Source organism: Otolemur garnettii, unplaced genomic scaffold (assembly GCF_000181295.1).
Source record: "Otolemur garnettii isolate 467f Iridium unplaced genomic scaffold, OtoGar3 scaffold00011, whole genome shotgun sequence".
NCBI classification, from domain to species: Eukaryota; Metazoa; Chordata; class Mammalia; order Primates; family Galagidae; genus Otolemur; species Otolemur garnettii.
The window spans coordinates 6878207-6902051 of NW_003852406.1; the positions used below are offsets into that span (position 1 = coordinate 6878207).

General features: G+C 36.1%; 1 protein-coding gene across 1 annotated transcript in view; it reads left to right on the forward strand.

Annotated features, from left to right (window-relative positions):
* UNC13C (unc-13 homolog C) overlaps positions 1-23845 on the forward strand; it is a 527267-nt gene that overhangs the window by 109686 nt on the left and 393736 nt on the right. Inside the window, 2 exon segments of the mRNA XM_003784369.1 lie at positions 3702-3724; positions 4304-4368. Of these exon segments, the coding sequence (XP_003784417.1) occupies positions 3702-3724; positions 4304-4368 (88 nt within the window).

A 23845-nucleotide genomic window follows, 5' to 3' on the forward strand; every position in this document is an offset into this window, starting at 1 on the left:
CAATGTTGATTCTTCCCAGCCATGAGCATGGTATGTTTTTCCATTTGTTAACATTTTCAGCTATTTCTTTCCTTAGAGTTTCATAGTTCTCTAATTTTATTTTTCAGTATTTAAAATTATATTAGTTTACTAGAGCTGTCATAGCATAGTATCAGAAGCTGAGCAGCTTAGAATAAAAAGAGATTTATTTTCTCAGAGTTCTGGAGACTGAAGGTTTAAAATCAAGGAGTTGGTAGTGTCGTGTTCCCTCTGAAGGTGTTATGGAAGGATCTACTGAGCTTCTCTGCACGTCTCTGGCAATCACTTGGCTTGTGACTGCCTCACTCCAGTCTTTATATGATTTACTGCTTGTGTATGCACCTGTCTTGAAATTGCTTCTTCATTAATAACCTAATCACATTGGACTAGAAGCCCACCCTGCTCTACGAGGAACTCATTTTAACTAATCATGTCTACAGAGACCCTATTTTCTAGGAAGGCCACATTCTGAGATATTAGAAGGTTAGAACTTTGGTATATAAATTTGGGGGAGGGTACACGATTCAACCCGTAACAAAAATAATTTCCTTAGCATCAGTTTTTAAGAAGGAAATTTTCTTATTGAACACTATATTGATAGACATCATCCAAAAGTTTTTGAAACTTTATTATTATTTCTTCTCTCATCAGCTATACATAGTAGTGTTTGATTCATGGTATTCTCAACAGCCTTGGAATGATCCTTAAAATTAACATACTTAATCTTTGCTAATTTGTCATCATATTAATAATTAGGCATAGTTTTCATAAATTATATATTTTTTCATGCTTATTTACAATTATTGCAGTCTACTTGGTAAAATACTATCTTAAATTTGAACATCTATTCTCGTTTTATATTACAGTTTATAAAATGGGGTTAATTATAAAATAGGTTATTCTGAAGTAAGTAAATGAGTATTTCTATTTTTGCTTGTCTTTTTTACTTTAGTTGTTTTGTATTTAATTATTTAATACATGTGGAACTTGGTGGTGTATGATAAGATGAATGTTACAGATACTTAACAACTGGGTGAGTGGTACTGACTAGTTTGTATTGGTCATCTGCTGTATTTCAGGAATTGGTAGAAGCTAAGAAAAAGAGCTTTAACCAACACACCATCATTAAGGAGCTCCGATACTAGGAGGATTGCAGACCAGGAAATGGACAGAGGATGTGCATTAGTAGAGAGGAATGCAGAGTACACAATGCTCAGCACAAGGACCACAAACCCAGAATAAGTGTGACAGGTTTCCAGGAGTGGGGGGAGTTCTTCAGCTGAGTTTTGTGGATGCCGGGTAGTTAACTAGATGAGGAAATAGAACAGCTGTTTTAGAGCAAGGGAATAGCAAATGCAGAATCACATAGATTTGGAAGAGCATGGAACTTGGAGAATATAATTGTGACTGAAATTTAGGAGGTGAATGAGGAATGATGAGTCGTGAGATGTGGTCGGCATGGATTTGATGTTCTTTCAAGGTGGTATGGTGATGGCTGTTGAGTTTTAAAAAGGAGAGTGGCATAATCATATCTGTATCTAGAAACATTTCGGGGGGAGAATATAGCAGGACGACAAGACAGGAGTCAAAATGAATGAAAATTCCTCATTGATCATTAGTACATACGTATTCAGTGAGTGAATGAATGAGTGAAACCTTGATGAGTTATGTGTTAGCAGATTTAGCAGCTGTGCACTAACAATGACCTTGGAAAGATTATATTTCTTCAGTGGGATGGTCGAAATGGAAGACAGACATGAATAGGAGTCAGTGAAAAAGAATTGCTTCTTCAAAGTATTAGTTATTTGAAATCAGATCTTAGAGTTCATTGTTTTTCAACTACCTATGGCTAGTATATAGGAAATAACATTGTTATTATTATTTTGTTTATGGTTTGAATATATAGTTTCTTTATTTTATTTATCCTAATAGTTTTCTAGGTGATTTTATTTTGTTTTTATTCCTAGATATAAAATTATGATTCTTGAAAATAGTAACAGCCTTTTATCCTACTTTCTAATATTCATATTGTTTATCTTTGTTTAGGGCTTAATATTTTGGCCAGAATTTCCAGAAATGAAATGATTTTTTTCCTCTTAACGATTATGGCAATCCCCTAATATTTTACACATAATTTGATGACTTTTAAAGTAACATATTAAACTTAAGGAAAACCCATTACAATACCATTTAAAGGCTTTAAAACAATTATTGAGAAAGTTTTTAAATATTGTCAAATGACTCTTTGGTATCTATTCAGATATGTATTTTATGATCAACTGATAACATTATGTGAAATTAGTCATTCTGTGATTTAAATCATCCTTGGATTAAAATTTTCTTGGGTATGGTGTATTATTATTCTAAAATGATGCTGAATTTTATGTGCTATATTTTCTACAATATTCTGAAGTATTGATGGCCATAAATTTTTCTCTCATTACTTAACAGGGTACTTACCCCTCTCATTACTTAATAATGTACTTACCCCTTTTACAATATCTCACTAATCCTGAGATATTGTAAAATCTGCACAAAAACACTTAAATGTGGTAACAAGTAATCTATGGTTAAGGAGTCAAGTAAACGAATTCATTTCAGATTTTTATCAGTAAGAGTGATGAGCTACATGACCTTGGGCAAATCTTTTCATATTTCTGGGGCTCATCCATGTAAGCAAGGGGTTTGAAACGACTAAATAAATTCCAAGATCACTCCAGCTCTAGCATTCAGCCAACGTGTTCATGACGAAGTTTCTCCAGCTTTATGCTAATAAAGCTACATAATGGCATTTAAGAGCATCAGTACTGTGTAAGGTAGTAATATATCATGTCCTATCACCCTGCAATATTTAGACTTCTGTTAAAAAAAACCCTCAGGGGTCTGTTCTCACCTATGTGGGTCCATGAGCACTTGGAACTAAAAAGTGTTGGACCTGTGATTTATCTTAAACTGCATTTAAAGACTATGGACCAATCACCCTTCACTGTTCTGTTCAGCTCACTTGAAACATTGGATCTAAAGAACACCAGATGAGTGATCAGAACTGGATTTGTGTACCACTTCTGGCATTCACTAGCTTGGTGATCTTCATCAAGTCACTTGTCCCCTTCAGGCATCGGTTTTCTTATTTGTCAGGTGGCATCAATTTAATTGTTTCTCTCTCAAGATCTAAGATATGAGGATACATATGTAAATAATCCCTTCATAATATGCCTTTAATTATATAGACCCCTGAGGTTTACTTTCACAAATAGTCATCATAATTGGTCCATTCAATGATGTTGTAAGGCAATCAGGCAAAATACTTATGACCTTATTTTAGAGATGGACCAAGACTTTAGAGAATTTGTTAGTTTGCCCAGTGTCCTTGGTAAGTAACAAAGCCCTAGCTTGAGCCCAAGACTTTTAATTCTTCAACGAATTCTTCTCTTTAATATGACATGTTATCTTTCGTTAAATCCCATAATCACCCTATTATACTTTTCAAACATTCTGTGACATCTCTCAGCTCTTTAAGTTATGAGAACCAACTATCCCTGTTTCCTGGGGGTTCAGCCTTAAAGCTCTATGATTTTAAACAATGTAACATGTTAACACTTTGTTCATGTGTATGTTTAAATGATTTTTTTAAAAACTACTTCATCTAACATCTATCCCTTCTTTTCCTGATTCTCTTTCAGATAGCAGTTCTGTGGATGAAAAGGTTTTAAATCATGCTTTTTCTTCCCCTCATGAGGGATCTTTGTCTTCTGTCCATGTTTGTTTGTGACATACTAGACCTGTTTTAGTTCCTCTATTTTAGTTGTGAAATGTGCATGTTATCCCAGCTTTCCATTCTTTGGTTGTCCTCTAAGTGTGCTCTTGATATGTTGCGTTTATGAAGAGGTCACACCTTGCTGGCTTCGCTTCTGTTAGCTTACACTTGCCAACCTGGGGGTCTGCTGCGGTCAAACACAGCATCTGTTCTCAAGTCTGGCTAACCATGCCCTTCCTGACGGATTCATGATCTTCACTGCACCTATCAACTTTTAAGGGCAAATAGTATTTGGAATATGATATATTTTTCTGGACTCTGCCAGTGCTTTTGGGTAAATGCTGAAAGCTAATTTCAAAACTTCCACTCATAAAAACACGGTAGCTTTGACTTGGAGCGGACCCTGCTTAGCATCTGTCATACGAGGTGTTACGTGTGCAGTGCAGTTGACTCGTGTTCCAGATTCACGTACGTACAGCTGAGGTGTGCTAAAAGCCTGTTTGCTTTGTTTTTTCTCCTTCTTTTAAGGCTCGAATAGTAAGTGGCAATGGTTTGGATGCTTCCAAATTCCCTGCACTCCAGGTGTGTGGTGGGTAAGTACATCCCTGACCTTTCTAATTCATTTTGTTCCTTGATCACACTTGGCTGTGCTCTCAACATATTCGTGTGGAATTCAGGATGTTGCATGATGTTATAATCAGCTAGCCTCACTGTTGCCTTTTGTTTTCACAATAAAGTATCTTTTATTTATAATATTTTCTTTAAAAATAATGAGAGATGTGGTTATGATCCAAAACTAGCAATATGAATATATAATTAATGCATAATTATACATGGATATATGTAAGTCAAAATTACCTAACCCCTTTAACTGTTACCATTATCATTCTACATACAAATGCAACCACATGATATTATATACATTAATATTAATATAATTATTGTACTGTATGTTTTGTATCACTTTGTGATTTGTGCACGAGCTTTGTTCACGTCAATCACTTACTGAACATATATTATAGCATTATTTTTCATAGTTGCATACTATTACATTTAATGGATTTATCAAAGTATTTAAATTTAATCGCAAACATAGAGTTTGAATTCTGTTCTTCATGGAAAATACTGAAGGAACGTCCTCTTTCATGCTAAAAGTTACAAACTTGTATCACTTGGACATGAATATTCATCAGCCTTTTTCTGTGTGCTTACATATGTTTATATAAGATATAATTATGCTTATATAAGGTAAGTAATTTTGCATTGTGACTGCTGTACAGCTTAACATAAATTAAGTCATTCTGTATGTAAATAATAAGTACTGGTTTAATGCTGGTTTATAATTGTTTCCTACATAATGACTCATTTAATCCTTACAGTGGCCCTATGAGGTAAGTACTATTTTGATCTTTGTTTTACATATGAGGAAACCAAGTGAAAAGCACTGGAAAATGTTTTCCTTAGGATAGCTAATGAGTGGCAAAGCCAGTATTTGAGTGCAGTTGGTCTAATTCCTGAGTCTGTGATCTTAATCGGAATGTCATATTTCCTCTGCTTCTTGCTTGTGCTCTATTTTCTAGTCTCTTCTTCCATGCCTTGCAAAACGTTCCCATTCATTATTTCTAAATGAGGCCAAAATCTTCAAATGTTTATGTAATATTTATTCATTCTTCTATTGCTGACCTTTCAAAATTATCTCTGTGTCATTGTAAATAATACTGTAGGGAACATCTCATAATAAAGTTTTTGAAGTGTCATTTGTGGAACAGAGGTCATGCATGGTTTATATGTATGCACATATACATCTGTATACAAATAGGTATATACTAGATGTTTTATAAGTATTGAGATTTACATTTGTGTACAATGTAAAGAGAAGCAAAATTTAAATGTATCTTTAGTTATTTTTAGGCAAAAGGTTTCAAGTTCTGTGTTATAATACTCTCATGTTTTAAAAATGAATTGTTAAATACATCTGTTACTTATGTTACATTTGAGGCTCCTGCAAAATAATATATATGAATCATTTTTATTTTTATTTTCTCAAGTGATTAAGGTGTTATTTCTATTATATCTATAATTTCAATGTTCTTAAAATAAATACGTTAAAAATTGCTCACATTCCTATTCTAATGTCATAGGAATTTAAATAAATTATAAAACTCAGCTGTGGTAGAAGATATTCATGAATTATCCATGGAAATTTAGATAATAAACAGACTCCTCTCTCTCCACTACCCTGTATACAGTATGGCTTTAAGTTTACTAAAAATAATAACTTGGCCAATTAAATAAAATAATTACCTTAGAAAATAAAGTTGTATTCTAATTTAATTAAAAAATATATTAGAACATAGTGTCATGAGCCTGGAGGTTTATGTTGGTTCATGGTCTTACAGCTTCTGCAACTGGTCATTACCCACAGTATTGATCACATTTTAACAGTTTCATTTCCTAACTCATGTCTGAAGATGGACTTTCATCCTTGTCAAAGCAACAGAATTAATCCACATCCATGTTTTTGTTAACTGCATGTAACGTAAATATCTAGCTAACATGGGTCATCTTTGCATTTTGAGTAGATACTAGATACTTTCGATATATATATTTTTTCAGAAACTGCCTCTTTCAAGGACCTTCCAAGGGATTTTTGAATTATAATATTATGGGGAGGGAGTGGTAATTTTCAATTATCAAGAGAATTTGTCATTGTCTGAATGCTAATTTCCTCTCTAAGAACCTACACGGTATAATTTACATATGAGCCTTCAATCACAAGCTCTTTCAGAAGGATTTGCTTACTTTACTTTCCCTATAAATATTTTAAAAATGTATTTTTAATAAAATGAAATAGTGCTATACTTCCTCTCAATATCACATCTTCAGCTATTCTGAAAAACTAAGACTGGAGAAGTATTTCAAAAGAGGAGGTCCTTGTTTTTCCATGACAATGCTAATACATGCTTCATGGTTCTGTCTTCAACATCCCTCATTGTTCAGAACCAAACAACTTTCATCCTTCCCCCCCTTCTCCAGAATCAATGAAGAATCATCTGTACACCCTGAAGCTTTCTGATTTCTACTCAACTGTCTGTACACTTCCTGTCTTTGTTGTAAATACATGCCAAATTTCATTCTGTTTTTCCCTACCATCACAACAAAACTTCATTAGCCCTGGGGAAGGAATTGGGAGAACAAGAGAGAAAAGGTAAATAGAAAAAGAAAATAAAGAGGGAGAAGCCTGGAAAAAAATGCATATTTTGGTGAAATCAACAAATTTAGCGTTTTATACTTTTTAGTCACTTTATAAAACTTTGATAACTTTTGTAATATATGTAAGCTGAGAGTCACATATAAACCATATGCCAAGACAGTATTAGGAGTACCAGAGGGTGGGCAGCACCTGTGGTTCAGTGGGTAGGGTGCCAGCCCCATATACTGAGGGTGGTGGATTCGAACCAGATCCTGGCCAAACTGCAAGAAAAAAATAGCCGGGCACTGTGGCAGGTGCCTGTAGTCCCAGCTACTCGGAGGTGAAGGCAAGAGAATCGCCTAAGCTGCCAGCATTTTTTTTTTTTTTTAAAGTATCAGAGGGTTACTGAGGGCAAGTGTCTCAAAGATGAAATTGAGAGAGCAGGAGTGAGAAGAGCCTCTTCTGTATTCTCGCTTGTGCCATTCCTATAGTCTGTATTAGTTCCTCACGTTGTACAAATTTAACAAGATTCTTATCCTGCAACTCAATTTTAAGCTCTAAAGGAGCTGAAAGGAATTCAGCTTGCTTAAACCATGAAAAAAGGAACAACCCAATATGTCTTGACTGGTGTCAGACAACCTCTTACTTGAGAACACTGACAGCAATAAAGCCACCAGCTTTCTGGAAGCTGTGAAGCAAGAATAAGTTCTTGAACCATTAGCTTTCTATGGCCAAGGTTACCACCTAGCCACCCATCTCATTGTGGCCGACCACCAGATCTGAAGATCAAGAGAACGTTCTCCTGGAGATTGCTCAAGAGCACTTGCTATCTTCTCTATTTAGAAAGACATTGGGCTAATGAGAGTACATTTTGATACTAGCCACAGAAACTAGACCTTAGGCTGACTGCTTCAGTACATGGATTGATGAGATCACTACGACCTGGACCTCTTTAGTAGGAAATGCACTTTGGCACGTTATCTGTGGAAATTAAGGTAAAATTTACTATCTATAATCTGACTCAATCCTATGAATACCATAGTTTCCTTGGGGTAGATTATTAATAATTTAAGTACATCTTTTCCTAAATAGATAGTGCAACAATTCATGAAACTGGTTCAAAAAATTAAGAAAATGGAATTGTCACATTCCAGCTACTAATAGTTCATAGTTCACCAAGTTATACCTGGGTATCTTTTTTATGATCTCATTTTCTGGCCTGAGTTTGTAGCTTAACATTCTTTCTTGCTCTGCAATAGGCCCTGAACCCAGAAAGGACGCCTGGGTGTTACTCACAGTTGATCCAGTAACACCGTATAAGACTCTTTCCCTTCCAATCCTCTGGTCACATTAGAGAATATATTCCTCCCTCTTGACGGACGTACGAAAAACTGCTATTTATTCTAATAGAGGTCATCTTGGGTGTTTAGGAGACAGGAAATTCCTTCCCCAAATTGCATTTTTACTTTCATTATTAATTGTATTGAAGAATGTAAAACCTCAGTGTAATCCTGATTGTAAGCAAGGACAAATTCACATTTTACTCATGAAGGGCACTGTTTTATTCTTAAGGAAGATTGGTATCTATTTTAGATTCAGAGAGTTAATAGGACCTCATATCCATATCAACCCAAGATGCAGATAACAGGCCCATTTCAGGGAAGGACTTGACAACTTTCTTGCCAGTTTCTGCCTGGCATTGGACCCTTCCGTAACTCATATACATGGCACCAGTTGGCTCTCAGAATGGACCTGCTTTTCCTTTCATCTTTAGGTGACTCCTGATCAAAAAACATACTCAATAAGAAATTTACCTTTTCCTACTTTCTATAAGCCTCTAACTCTACCTCCTGGTATTTGAGATATCCTTTAAAATACTCCCAAATCATGTACTTTCAAGAGACTAGCATTTGGTAAGTCCATCTCACTTTTAGTGACTTAAATTGTCTCATACGTCCAAGGCCTATTTTTTTCTCAATTTAGAAAACTAAGACCACCAACATAAGCTTAAGCACAGTGCTACTTTTGTCTTCTCCCCCTTCTGTCTCTCATTCAGGATTTCATTTTTCACTCCAGTGTCTATATCAAAAAGCTACAAATACATCTTAAGCCAGTGCTAGTCATATTCTCTTCTGGCCTTTGAGCATCACAGGGGGACCCACTTAATATAGCAGCTACTGAGAATGATCCAGTCTCAGAAAAATAAAATTCCTTGGCTCAGCTCCTGTAGCTCAGTGAGTAGGGCGCCAGCTATATACACTGAAGCTGGCGTGTTCGAGCCTGGTCCAGGTCTGCTAAACAAAAATGACAACTGCAACCAAAAAATAGCTGGGTGTTGTGGCAGGCACCTATAGTCCTAGTTACCTGGGAGGCTGAGGCAAGAGAATCACTTAAGCACAAGAATTTGAGGTTGCTGTGAGCTGTGACATAACAGCACTCTTACGAGGGTGACATAGTGAGACTCTATCTCAAAACAAATAAACAAACAAAAAAACGAAAAAGAAAATTCCTGGTAAAGAAACCCAAGGAGAGTATATTTGTTTTTTTTGTTTTTTCTTTTTCAGTTTTTGGCTGGGGCCGGGTTTGAACCCACCACCTCCAGTATATGGGGTTGGTGCCCTACTCCTTTGAGCCACAGGCGCTGCCCAGGAGAGTATATTTGTTGAAGAAAAACATACTATACTGAAGCACAATAATCTTCTAAAGCCTTCCCCATGTTCATTTTCTCATTGAACATTTACTTATTACTATACACTTTCAGTTCTTTTGGGTTTAGATTATTTGGAAATTAATGAACCTTAGATACAACACACAAAATCGACTTTAATCTCCTAATGCCGTCAAGATTTCTTTCATTGGGAAGAGTAGCAAATTAAAGTCACTTATACATATGTCATGAAAGCAATGTTCAAGGCGTCCGTCTTCAAACAGTGCCAGTTAGTACTATGAAGAATATCATCTGTTACATTGAGAAGAACAATCGCTTTGTTAGAAAATTACCAGCTGTTCATCAAAAACATTGAAAATAACCCCACTAAATAAGATGGAAGTGTAAGGAATACCAGGGCTCCTGACCTGCTGATTCTTTCCAAAATGTAATTGATAATAGTTGAGTATATCTAATATATATAAAAAAAGGATTAAGGAAAATAAGCAGTTCACTGAAGGTATTTTTTTATATTTCCCATTAAATAATATAGAGACTATGTTTTAAGGTCTCTTTTAATACATAAATGCCATATTCCAGGAAGGTGGGTAACATAGATTTCCTCTATGTTACATAGTAGTGCGATAGAGCGATAAAATAATCCCTACTGACAGAATAGCATGATTGTAAGGACATTGTAAGTAACTCCTCACTCTGTACTTATTTAAAATAATGAATTCATTTAATCTGTAATACTTTCTTAAATAGTAAATAGCTTGCTGCTAGAACTGCATTTTAATTCTTCGATATAATGAGTTCTAAATCTAAAACTAGCAGATTAAGATAGTTTTTGGTTTTTAGTCTTCATTAGAATTTACAGTTTGTAATATAATAGGGTCAATACGTATAAAGGAGCATTTTAATGAGATAATCTCTCAAACTCATAATTACTGTAACGATATAACTAATACTTTTTCAAATGTTACAATAATTCCCTATCTAAGCATGATTTATTCATGACTTCCTTTAATCTCTGTAACAGTTTTTTGAGGAAGCTATGATGATTATTATTTACCTTTTATAGATAAGGTAACTGAAGCTTTGAGACCATGAACATGGGGAAGGTGAAACGGTGTCTAAGTATCACAGCTGTGATTTGCACTAGGTCAGCCTCAACCCAGGATTTGATGGCTTCACTGTTTTGCCAAATTGATATAATTTGCAAATAAATAATGCTTATTTAAGGATCAGTTCTGTTATATTGTGTGTTTATATTATGTTTTGATTCTAACATGATATTTTGTACTGGTCTGGAATATTAGTCTAAATAGATATAGCAAACAAATACTGTAGATATATTTCTATCTACATTGCAGAAAGGCATTTGTAAAAGAATTTCAAAATATCCCCTAGAAAAATATCATCTACATGAAGTAATGATAGATTGAATGACTAGACCCCAAATATGTAATTCTTAAGTAATACTATACTTTGGAGGTATTTTTTTTTTTTTTGAGACAGAGTTTTACTATGTGAGCCCTCAGTAGAGCACTGTGCCATCACAGCTCACAGCAACCTCAAACTCTTGGGCTCAAGTGATTCTCTTGCCATAGCTTCCCAAGTAGGTGGGACTACAGGTGTACTTGGTTGGTTTTCAGTGGAATGCTTCAGGAATTGACTTTAGACAGATTATTTTTATTGATGTGTGAATGATATACATATATTTAGGGTATTCTTGATATTTTGATACAGTCATATAATGTATAATAATCAGGGTAATTGGAATATCCATTACCTTAAACATTTATTTTTTGTTTGTCATGGGAGTATTTGAATTATTCTTTAATAGAATTGACTTATTGACGTATTGAGCAATGTGCCAGGGTCCTGCTCTGGGGGGAGGGTTCTTTAAGACCTGTGGAGCTGGCAGCAATCAACTGAAGAAAAGTAAAGTTAGAATGGCTAGGTGCCACTGTAGCTCAGTGGTTAGGGCACTGGCTATATACACTGGGACTGGCAAGTTCGAACCTGGCAGAGGCCTGCTAAACAACATTAAAAACAACAACAAAAATATCTGGGCCTTGTGATGGGCACCTGTAGTCCCAACTACTTGGGAAGCTGAGGCAAGAGAATTGCTTAAGCCCAAGAGTTTGAGGTTGCTGTGAGCTGTGATGCTAAAGCACTCTACTGAGGGTGACATAGTAAGTCTCTGTCTCAAAAAAAAAAAAGAAAAGAAAAGAAAAAAAAAGAAAAAGTAAAGTTAGAGGCTGCAAGAGACAAAGAGACAGGACACACAGAATAGAATTTTCCAAAGTGGGAAATACAGGAGGCCATCACCTGTTATTGGGGTTCCAGCAAAAGTTCCCGAATATTGGTTCTACTGTGCTTTTATTGAAGGCTATTTGCTCATTTTTCCAGAGGGTAAGCTGAGGAAGGGAACAAAAATGTCAGCAGTTTCTCTGGGTAAGCATATTAGCTCCTATTGTTTCTATAATCATTAACTTTAAGAGTCTGAGCAGCCTTGAGAAATCCAAAACCTGAGTATTGTGTGGGGGCAGCCTCCTGTCTGTGGTCACACACACAGATTCCTTGGGGAGGTTTAATCCCCACTAGTTCACTGTGGAGTAAAATGCCAGTGGTGTTAGTCTCCTCTGAATAATCTGTGGGACAAATGAATTTTCCCTGATCTCCACCCGGAGGTGTCTTCCTCTATTGATTAAGGGATATAAGCCCTCCTATTTGTATTTCAGGGCTTGAGCTATTCTCTTGATCTCTGCCTTGGCCAAATACAAATCTCCAAAATGGGTATTTGCTTGACTGCTGACTGGGCAGGAGATGGCCTGGTTAATGTTTCTACTCAGGCCTTGCATGCAGCTTCCTCTGTGGCCATTGTTTCTTCAGAGTGTTCATAGACCCAGTAGCGGTGTTTGCAAGCTGAATCCCCTACAGGCCAGGCTTCTAGGAAAAGCAGGAAACTGCTTAAATAAGACATTTAGCAGCTGGTTTAGCTGACTTGTTTTTATTCCACATTGCTCAGCTTGTTTCTGTGTTTTTCCCTCTTTCCAGGGGTATTTTCCCTTGCCAAAAATGGGGCCTTCAGTCCCTATTCTGCCTGCAGCAATGGGTCTTTTTTCTTCTTGATAACTGTTTTTTTAGTCAAATCAATATCTCTTCAGCCCCACATCATCCCTGGCCTCTGATAATCATTAATCTACCCTCCTCATAAAATTTACTTTTTTAGCTCCCACATATGAGTGAGAATGTGTGATATTTGTCTTGTGGCACTTGGCTTATTTCACTTAACATAATTGCCTCCATTTCTATCCATGTTACTGCAAGTAGGATTTCAGTCTGTTTAGGGCTAAATAATATTCAATTTTGTGTGTGTGTGTGTGGTATGTGTTTTTATGTGTCTGTGTTGTTTATCCATTCACTTAGGTTTTTTTTTTTTTTTGAGACAGGTCTCAATTTGTCACCCTTGGTAGAGTGCTGTGGCATCACAGCTCACAGCAACCTCCAACTCTTGTGCTTAAGCAATTCTTTTGCCTCAGCCTCCCAAGTAGCTGGGACTATAGGAACCCACCACAGCACCTGGCTATTTTTTTAGAGACAAGGTCTTGCTCTGGCTCAGGCTGGTCTGGAACTTATGAGCTCAGGCAATCCACCTTCCTTGGCTTCCCAGAATTCTGCAATTACAGGCATGAGCCACCATGCCCTGCCAACATGTAGGTTTATTCCCAAATCTTGGCTGTTGTGAATAGTGGCCATGGATATTAGAATGCAGATATATCTTTGATACACTGATTTCCTTTCTTTTGGATACATAACCAGTAGTATGATTGCTGGATTGAATGATGGTTTTAGTTTTATTTTTAGGTTTTTGACAAAACTTTAGACTGTTTTCCGTAATAGCTGTACTTCTTTACATCCCCACCAATAGTGTACAAGCATTCCCCCTTTCTTTGCATCCTCACCAGCATTTACTATTTTTTCTCTTTTTGATAATAGCTGTTCTAACTGGGTGAGATGATACCTCATTGTGGTTTTGATTCATATTTTCCTGATAAATGGATGTAATTTTGACATGTGGATATGGAAGAGAAAATGCAGACCAAGAAGCAGTACAATAGCATCTTGGACAAGAGACTGTGTCGGACAATAGTGTTTCAGAGAATGTGGAGGACAGAAGATGAAAATAGCTTGCAAATATAAACTGAAAGTCCAACTGACTAACGGTATTAAATGTGTTAATCTTTGAATATTATACCTATAACTTGAAACGTATCTATAAATAAATAATAATATACCTGTAACTTACATCCTATGAAACATGATTCAGGCATTCTGAGAACATAGTGGTTGAACAATAACTACTGAGTGATCATGACAATGAGAGGGAAGAAAACAACCCGAAGGATACGAATTAGAGATAAAACACTAAATGAGGGCAGATGATATCTTCACTTCTTCTATCTGGCCAATGGGAATTAAGGAAGAGAAAATCCTACATTGTCTCTGAGGAAAAGACTGATATGATACATTGATAAGTACCTAGAACTTAGAATTAGAAGGCCTGGTTTTAAGTCTTGACTCTATCACTTATTAGCTGTGTGAATTTGGTCAGGCCATTAAACCTATGAGTCTTAATGCCTCATTTGAAAAATGCAGATTGTGTCATAACATCCTAATATAATCACAGAATCATGGAATGTGTCTTAATTTATTTTAAAATCTAGCATACAGCTGGGCATGGTGGCTCATGTCTGTAATCTCAGCACTGTGGGAGGCTGAGGAGGGAGAATTGCTTGAGCTCAGGAGTTCAAGACTCGCCTGAGTGAGAGTGAGATCCCAAATCCTAAAACTGTGGAAAAACCCAGCCTGGCACCTTGGCAAGCCCCTGTAATCCCAGTGACTTCTGGAGGCTGAGGCAGCGGGATGCCCACAGCCAGAGTCTGAGGTTGCAATGAGCTATGACGCCATCGCACTCTGCTCAGGACATAGGGTAGGACTCTGTCACAACAACAACAACAACAAAAGCAAAGAAATAAAAAAAGATAAGCAAGGAAATAAAATCTATCATACAATACAAAATGTAATAGTTGTATAATACATTGTAGAAAAAGTAAAGCATTTCTCATGGTGATCAGAAGTAGAGTTTTCTTGGTTTGAGCATTTTCCCATGATGCGGTGCTAAAACCAGGAAAGTCCTGAGCAAATAGAGATGACTTGGTCACCCCTAGAGGTTCAGGGGACTCTGGTTCCCCTAAATGGCCACTGAAAGGGTTCCTCAGAGAAGATCAGCATAGCTGTTACCCACATACAGCTAACTAGAAGTTCATTCAGAGACTTAAATTAGGTGACATCTATCTGCTTCTACTGGGCTTCCCTTGGGCAGCTCTACTTCTCTGGTCTTCTGCCTCAGTAAATGGGTGGTTTCAGGCTTGAATCTTTGAAAAGGTAATTATCTGTTTATGCCCCCCTAGAATATATTTCATTAGCCATAAAGGTTTGCCTCTTGAAAATAGGAAACTCATGTGTCAGAAAGCCAAAATAGAGCTCACCTATAGAAAGACAAAGAAATTGGGAAGAGAGGGGCCTCAAGGGAGAAGACACAGGGCTCATTTCTAGACTTAATTGCATCGTGAGAAGGAGAAACTTATAGAACAAAAGTCTGTTCCGTTGCCTATAAGCAGACCTCATCATCTTCCTCTGTTTTCTAGAAACTTTGATCTATGAATGAATATATGGCCGACACTCACTCCTTTACTCCATTTCAGTGTTTTGCAGTATGTTTTCTGCTTTTAATATTAACTTTCTTGACCTATCAGTTGAGAGCAGCCTCACCTTCTTACTCTTTAAACTGGAGAATAGCACTGTTAGAAACAGATATTGCCAGTGCTCAGGTACTTGACACTCCCTGCGTCACACCATTAAACATCTGCCTGCTGGCAATGTGTCTTGCTTATTATGCTTTAGCTATTTTGTGCAGGCTACAATAGAACTTGTAGTAAACATGCTGATATAATAACTTCTAAGTTTCTCCAGCATTCAAATTCTATTTAGATCATTACACCAGGTAGAAGGAACATAGAAAAAGTCTACCATGATGTGAATATCAATGGATTTCATAGAGAGGAAACCTAAGGGAAGACCACCATCTCATTTCAGTCAAAGTCATGTCAACCTGGTGTATTGAGGGTATACTACTCATTCTGTGGTCCTGTTTGATTATTTTAATGGGCACAGAAGCATATGGCTCTCTCTGTGCGTATCATATTTAGCTATGAAGATAAGGGACCCTAAGAACTGGAATAAAAAACTCAAAAACAAAAACAAAAAAACAGGTTGCCCTGTGGCCAGAATGTGCCTCATGGGTCTCTGGGCATTTAAGCATCTGTGTCTGGAATGAACAATCACCTAGATGTGGGAATTAGTGGTCCACATTTTGGTAGATGCATGGGGTTCAGGAGTTACTATTGGGACATAAAAATTTTGAAGATCTTTATGCTAGTGCCAGATTGGTTGTTTAACTGGCCTGGGTCAGATGGGCCTGGGTAGGGTTTGAACCCACTACCCTCAGTGTATGTGGCTGGTGCCTTAATCACTGTGCTGCAGGTGCCAAGCCAAGCTAGTGCCAGATTGGGAAAGGCCTTAAATATCAGCTGAGAAACATGTGGCTTTTACTCGTGTTTTCTAAGCCATTTTTCTAACTCCAAATGCCTGAAAGGTACCTTGGTTTACCATTGAGGCAGTGGTATGCTAGTGGAAGAGGTAGACTAGTGGAAGGCAGCAGGGTCAGGTATTCCTGCCTCTTCCATTAGGTATTATTGTATCACCTCCATATCCTGTCCTTCCTTGAACAAAACACCATTTTCTTATTTATTTTTATTTTTTATTTTATTTTATTTATAAATTTATTTATATACATTTAAGGGGCTCAATGCAATTTTGTTACACAGCTATATTTTATGGTGGTAAAGTCTAGACCTTGAGTATTCATCCCCTGAATAATGTACATTTCTCATTATCTAACCCAGTGGTTCTCAACCTTCCTAATGCCATGGCCCTTTAATACAGTTCCTGTGGGTAATGACCCACAGGTTGAGATCCACTGATCTAACCTCCTTCCCACTGTCTGACATTTCCAAGTCTTCACTGACTATCATTCTATACTCCATGTATGCCCATGTATGCACATTTCTTAGCTCTGACTTATGAGAACATAGCAAAGGCATTTAAACAGTGAATTTATAAAAATAAATCTTTTTTGTACTGAGGTGGAAGGAATATGTGATATATATTAGAAACCAGACAGCTGGAAGACTTTTGACAAAAAAGAGAGCATAGGGGCTACTTTGTTAGAAGAAATGATGACTGTAGCTTTAAGCATCTTCTTCTTGTGGAAAATACGAAATGGTAGTCAAACGTAAATGTTGAGAAGACTGTTAGCAGTGAGGGATTAGGACTAGGCTGTGGTCAGAAGTCTAGAATTGGTATAGAGATTTGAGATTCAACCTGAGAAGTGGTAGCTAGATGGACATGGCACAGATAAAGCATAGAAATATAGATTTAATGATTAAGAAAGAGGGATACCATTATACTTTCCTAACCACACCCATACTACTTTGTTCTTATTTATATCAACTGAAAGAAAGTTATGACACATGCTTATTTCATTGGAACTATGACAAATTGTTGATCACTCCAGTATATCCTTGACTGACTTTTGTTCCAAGGAAACTAAATTACAAAGATCCAGAGTCATTCATCTTATTTTTTTTTTTGATTTAGAAATAGAATTCATGAACATTAATCCAGGTGTAAGACTTTGATGTCTGTAATAAAAGTCTGGCTAAAAAAGTAGTATCTATTCAACAGCATAGCCATGGATAAATTGTGTGATCTCTCTAAAATAATATTTTTTCATATCAATAATTACAATTTCCACTGCATCCAATTGCTGTATTAAATGAATTAACTAAAGTCAACCTTTAGCACAAAGCACGGCACATAGAAAACGAGTACTTATTACATGTGTGTAGATAATTGTTCCATGTTTCACATATGGTACAATATCTGTATCTCCAATATATTCCTGGTAATGAGTTTATATTTTAAAGATAAAATTATATTTTAATTCTGACTTGAGTGCCACACCATTTTAAGGGTGAAAAATCTCAAACTCTACCCACTTATATTGGACTATGATACATCAGCCTAAGAGGAACAAAGAAAGGCCAGTGTGAATAACATCACAGCCTGACAAACAGAAGAGCTCATTCTCAGTGGATTGTATAAAATCTCTCTGACCTATATTTAATCTCTGGATTATTCTATGAATTGAATATAAATAGAATGTTAAGCTGGCTGATTAGAACACAGAGAATGGAGACCTTGGCCTTGCATATTAGCATCAGGCCATGACTCACTTCTAGGTATGGGTACCCAGTTTGACAGAGGTAGAAGATGTCTTGAGACCAGTAATTTTCTCCAGTGAAATTATAGCTAGTTAAATTAATAATGTATTTAATCTTCTTATAATGAATTTAGAGAAATAACAATAACTTCCACCATTTCTCTTAGAACGGGAATAAACATGTCAATATTTATTCTTATAAATTCAGAGTTGTTTTCTTCTTGCTCTGGTGTTTGGTTTTATATTGGATACTATATACGTTTTCCAATTATCATTAAAAGTTGGACTTTTTTTCAAGTAATAATGTGTCTGAGTCATGGAGGGATTTGAAATTTTACTTAAACACAGATTCTATGTTGGTTATCTAACATTCTCAGTATGCTGCCTCGCCCCTCCAGTCATTAGGAAATTACATATTATAGAGTCATATTGTTGTATAAGTCCATGTTTGTGTGTATAAAAAGTGTATACTGTTTAAGATATTTTTCTTCTTTTAGTAGATAGTCAATAACTACAAAGGCCTAACATGAATCTAGGAAAGGGACTAACATGTAATCTCCAGGAATTTCACTGATAGGCAGTGAGATTTGTCCATTTTCCTATTTGGTTCACTCTACCTAGGGCTCATCTCCTGTGATTGCAGAACCCAACTCTCTCAGCTTGTGCCATTATGAATTCATGAATAGAAAGACCAGAAGGCATTTAAAGGAATTATGTGGACCCACCTTTGTAATCAAAGGGAGAATGTTTGAACTATTGTGGCTTCATGTTGGAAGATCTCCTAGCAAGATTTCAAAAGCTCTCTTCCTCTCAAATGCATTCTGATATTTTATCACTTTCTCTGTCTGATAAAAGTTCTTTTATATCAAAACCAGAATCCTGCTTTTAAATCAATTTTTTCGATTGAGTCCTTTGTCTTTTGAGACCAGTTGCAGGAAGTAGTTTCCTGGCTAATAGTGAGAAAGTTTTTCTGGGTCTTCCTTCCTCCATCTCCTTCTATTGCATCCAGTGAAAATTAGTTTATCCTTTTTAGTTTACATTTAATTTATTATATCTCTAATTTCTTACAGAGATGTATTTTTAAAAATTCTAATATAGGTTTAGAATAGTTCCCTACAAAGTTCACCTATTAAAACTTAACAAGATTAAGCATGAAGGCGGAAATCAAAAGATGGACAAATATTGAACAATCTAAGAGCACTGAATTTAATTTTAGTTAATCCCTGAGTAGGTGAGAGAAGAGAAGTCTAGATAAAATTATACTATATTTTAGGATTTTCTTCTTCTTCTCTCTCTGTCTCTCTCCCTGGCCCTGCAAAGATGGCCACATACTAATTCCTCACACCTGTAAACATGATACTTTAAATGGCAAAAAGGATTTTGTAGATGAGATTAAATTCAGAATCTTGAGATGAAGAGATTATCCTGGATAAACTGGATGGGCTCAATATAATTACAAACGTTCCTGTAAGGGTCAGAATCAGAAAAGGAGAGGTGATGCCAAGTGGGAAGCAGAGTTTAGAGCAGGTGTCCTCAAACTATGGCCTGCGAGCCACATGTGGCTTGCCTAGGACATTTATCTGGCCTGCAGGGTGTTTTTGCTGCAGCTGCCTGTCCTGCTTAGCAGCTGATTCATCCCAGGGCCCGTAGTCGGGCCCTCCAGCGGTCTGAGGGACAGTGAACTGGCCCCTGTTTAAAAAGTTTGAGGACCCCTGGACTTTAGAGTGAAAGTAGGAAGGGGCCACTATCCAAGGACTGTAGGCAGCCTCAACTTCTATTACTAGAAACTGGTAAAGACAAGATTCTCTCCTGAAGCACTCAGAAGGAACACAGCCTTGCAGAGACCTTGATTTTAGGACTTCTGACCAGAACTGTAAGGTAATAAGTTTGTGTTACTGTAAACCACTAAATTTTCTGGTAATTTCTTATAGCAGTGATAGGAAACTAATGCATTTTCTCTCCTTTTTAAAAATACATCTAAATAATTTTTAAACTTTGCCACCAGAGCACTTTGCATCTTCTAGAAAACCCAGTGTTCTTCTTTTCAATTTCTTCTTTTCTCTGTAGGTTGCCTTTTTTTGTTTGTTTATTAATATCTAGAGCCTCTTATGCAAATCCACTACCATAACTTCCCGAGCATTGGGACTGCTTCTACAATCAGACTCACAGAAGCTTTTTATCTAGTATCTGCTAGGTACTGAAGCCTGTGCTAGGTATTATTTTAATATATCCTCTTCTCTAGGAGATTACAATCCCCTTTGGTAAACATGAGTTGAGGAATAAATTTAGAGTAAAGTTACTTGGAATCTAAAAAAAAAATAATTTTTATCTTTTTAATTAGCTGGCTTGGCAAAACAATTTTTTTCTAGCTGAAGAATTATGTTCCCAGAATGTAAATTATAAGCCTGCCTAATTGTACAATTTATAGGATGAATAAATATAGAGATCTAATTACAACATGAGAAATATAGTTATAATATGTACTGTATAATGAAAATTGGCTAAGAGAGTAGATTTTAGGTGTTCTTACCACAAAAATAAAGTAACTACGCAAGATGATGGATATGTTAATTTGCTCTAATCATTTTTCTATGTATATTAAAACATAATGTTGTATATCTTCAATGTATTGAAAGGAAGGAAACAAGGAATGAAGAGGTAATTATATTTTAAGAGTTAGAATTTATGTATAGTTAAGACTTAAATTATGTCTGATAAATACAATGCAATGTAAACAATCTAACATTATGAAGACACTTTAAAAATGTTTGTATCTTATCTTTGAAAAAAACTGGAGCCAGGTACAGTGGCTCATGCCTGTAATTCTAGCACTTTGGGAGGCTGAGGCAGGAAAATTGCTTGAACCCAGGAGTTCAAGACCAGCCTGGGCAACATAGTGAGACCTTGTCTGTGAAAAAAGAATTTAAAAACTAGCTGTGCATATACACCATGCACCTGCAGCCCCAGATACGTGGGAGGCTGATGTGGGAGGATCGCTTTAGCCCAGGAGTTTAAGGCTGCAGTGATCTATGATTGTGCCATTGCACTCTAGCCTGGGCAACAGAGAGAGACCCTGTCTAAAAACAAAACAAAAAATGGAAGTAACTGTGTAGGCATACAATTTTGCATAACATTTTCCTAATTATGGCAATATAAGCCAAGTTAAAAATATTGTCTTCATCTCAAAAATTATAGGGTGTCCAATTCTTTGTGTAGGCACAATAAATAAGTGAAAAATAAAAATTGGAAAGAAATGTGGAGAATTCTCAGAGAACTCAAGTTAGACCTCCTGTTTGATCCTGTAATCCCATTATTAGGCTTTTACCCAGAAGAAAAAAAAATCATATTATCATAAAATCATTTGCAGTAGACTATTTATCACAGCTTAATTTACAGTCACTAAATTGTGGAAACAACCTAAATACCCACCAGCCCAGGAATGGATTAACAAACTGTGGTATATGTATTCCATGGAATACTATTCAGCCATTGAAGAAGATATACACTATACATCCTTTGTATTAACCTGGATTGGGGAGGAACACATTCCTCTTAGGAAATCATCACAAGAATGGAAAAGCAAGGATCCAATATACTCAATCCCGATATGAAGGCAGTAGATGATGTAATACAATGAAGGAGCAGAGAGGGGAGGCGGGAGGGGTATGGGGAGATAATTATAAGAGGAACGTTACCTAATTAATGCAATCAGTGTAATCTAAGTCTTTGTACCCTCGGTGAATCCCAAACAATGAAAAACAAATAAATTAAAAAATAAAAACATGGGAGAAAAAATAAAATAAAACTAACAAAATAAATAAATAAATAAAACATCAGTAGGGGTTCAGCTCCTGTAGCACAGTGGTTATGGCGCCAGCCACATACACAGAAGCTGGCAGGTTCGAAACCAGCGTGGGCCAGCTAAATAACAATGACGACTGCAACAAAAAAATAGCTGGGTGTTGTGGCGGGTACCTGTAGTCCCAGCTACTTGGGAAGCTGAGGTGAGATAATTGTTTTAGCCCAAGAGTTTGAGGTTGTCATGAGCTGTGATGCCACAGCATTCTACCAAGGGTGACATAGTGAGACTCTGTCTCAAAAATAAACAAACAAACAAAAAAATCAGTAGGATAGTGTTAAAACCAAAGTGACAGGCTGCATGGGGCTAACATCTAAATGAGAACAGGTGTTGCAAATAGCAGACCGTCAGCCCCTTGGGGGAGCTACTTTCACTAAATTGTCTTGTAATGTCAAGTTGAAGTGCAGCATTAAGTTCTCTGGGTTGATGTAGACTACCTGGTTTTAGTTTTTCTTCAGTAAAGAACTAGAAGATGTGAGAATCCTATGGCTTTCAAGCATAAAAATTGGGCTACACTGGCTTTGGAATAATTTCATCATGATGTTTTGTAACTTGATGTTGTAGCTAATAAGGTAACACTTGGTTTATCTTTAGGTTTTGATGCTTCCCAGAATACTATAAATATTTTGCAAAACCAGAAAATATAAAAAAGAATAAATCAAAATCACTTCTAAAATTCTACATCCAGAGAGTGAACAGTTAGTGTTCGGTATGTTATTTTCAAATAAACAATGCTGATTTAAAAATTTTAAGGAGCCTCGAAAATGAAGTATGTAAAAAGTCCCCCTCCCTTTACTCCCAGTATCCTCTTTTCTACTTCCAAAAATCTTTATCAAATACACTCTCAAAAATACTCTAAAGAAATACAAGTGTGTATGTAAATATATGACTTTAATAAATGTGCACTTCTGTTCAGTGTATTTATAAATCGATTTTTTGCACTTAACAGTGTCAATAAATATATGCATATGTTTAGAAAATTTCTGGAAGAATATGCAAAAAAAGAACGGTTAGAAGTACCATGTGTCAGGTTCTGGTATTAATCCCATTATTTCATTTAATTCCCACAACTATATTAGGTGGTTGGTATCACAATTTCACGGAATAGCAAATTGAGGCATAAGATAAAGTCCCAAGGACATATAGTGATTAAATGAGAGACTCGAGCTCTGATCTCAGCCCTATCTCACTTCAGACATAGGTATCATAGACATCTTTTCATGCCAATGAATAAGTCATTGTCTTTTATATAACATCATAAAAAGTTCTAATATAGTGATATATCATAACTTATTTGACCAATATTTTATTAAATTTTTAGGCTCTTTTTTCTTTTCTTTTTTTTTTTTTTTTGCAGTTTTAGCCAGGCTGGGCTTGAACCCACCACCCCTGGTATATGGGTCTGGCGCCCTACTTTTTAAGCCACAGGTGCTACCCCTACATTTTTAGGTTCTTTCTTTCCCATTCCTGTATGTAACATGCTGGCGAGTTCAAACTTAATGCCCTAAAGTTATTTAAAGTGCATTACTAAGTTACTAAATTGCCCGCTTATCCTCAACAAAGCTTATTTAATTTCCTGTTCTGTTCTAATTCTTTTCATTCTCTTTCCCACATTTTTTTTTTCTTTTTCTTACCAAACTGAAAGGTTAGAAATACATCTCATTTTTAAATTTGTCTTTTCGTTACTAACGAATTCAAACGTTTTTATGTTTCTTGCTGTTTTTACTTGTTACTGTGTGACTGTTCTCTTGTTTTCCCACTTATCTTTTGGGGTAAATTATCTGCTGTATTAAGGCACGTAGGAATTATTTTTAGATTAAGAAGGCTGTTTATGAGCTTATATATCTTAGTCACTTTTCTAGTTTATCATGTTTGAAATATTATTTAGGGAATTAGTCATCTTGAAGAGAATGTTTTTTATTTTATGATATCCATCAACATTCTCATGGTCTCTG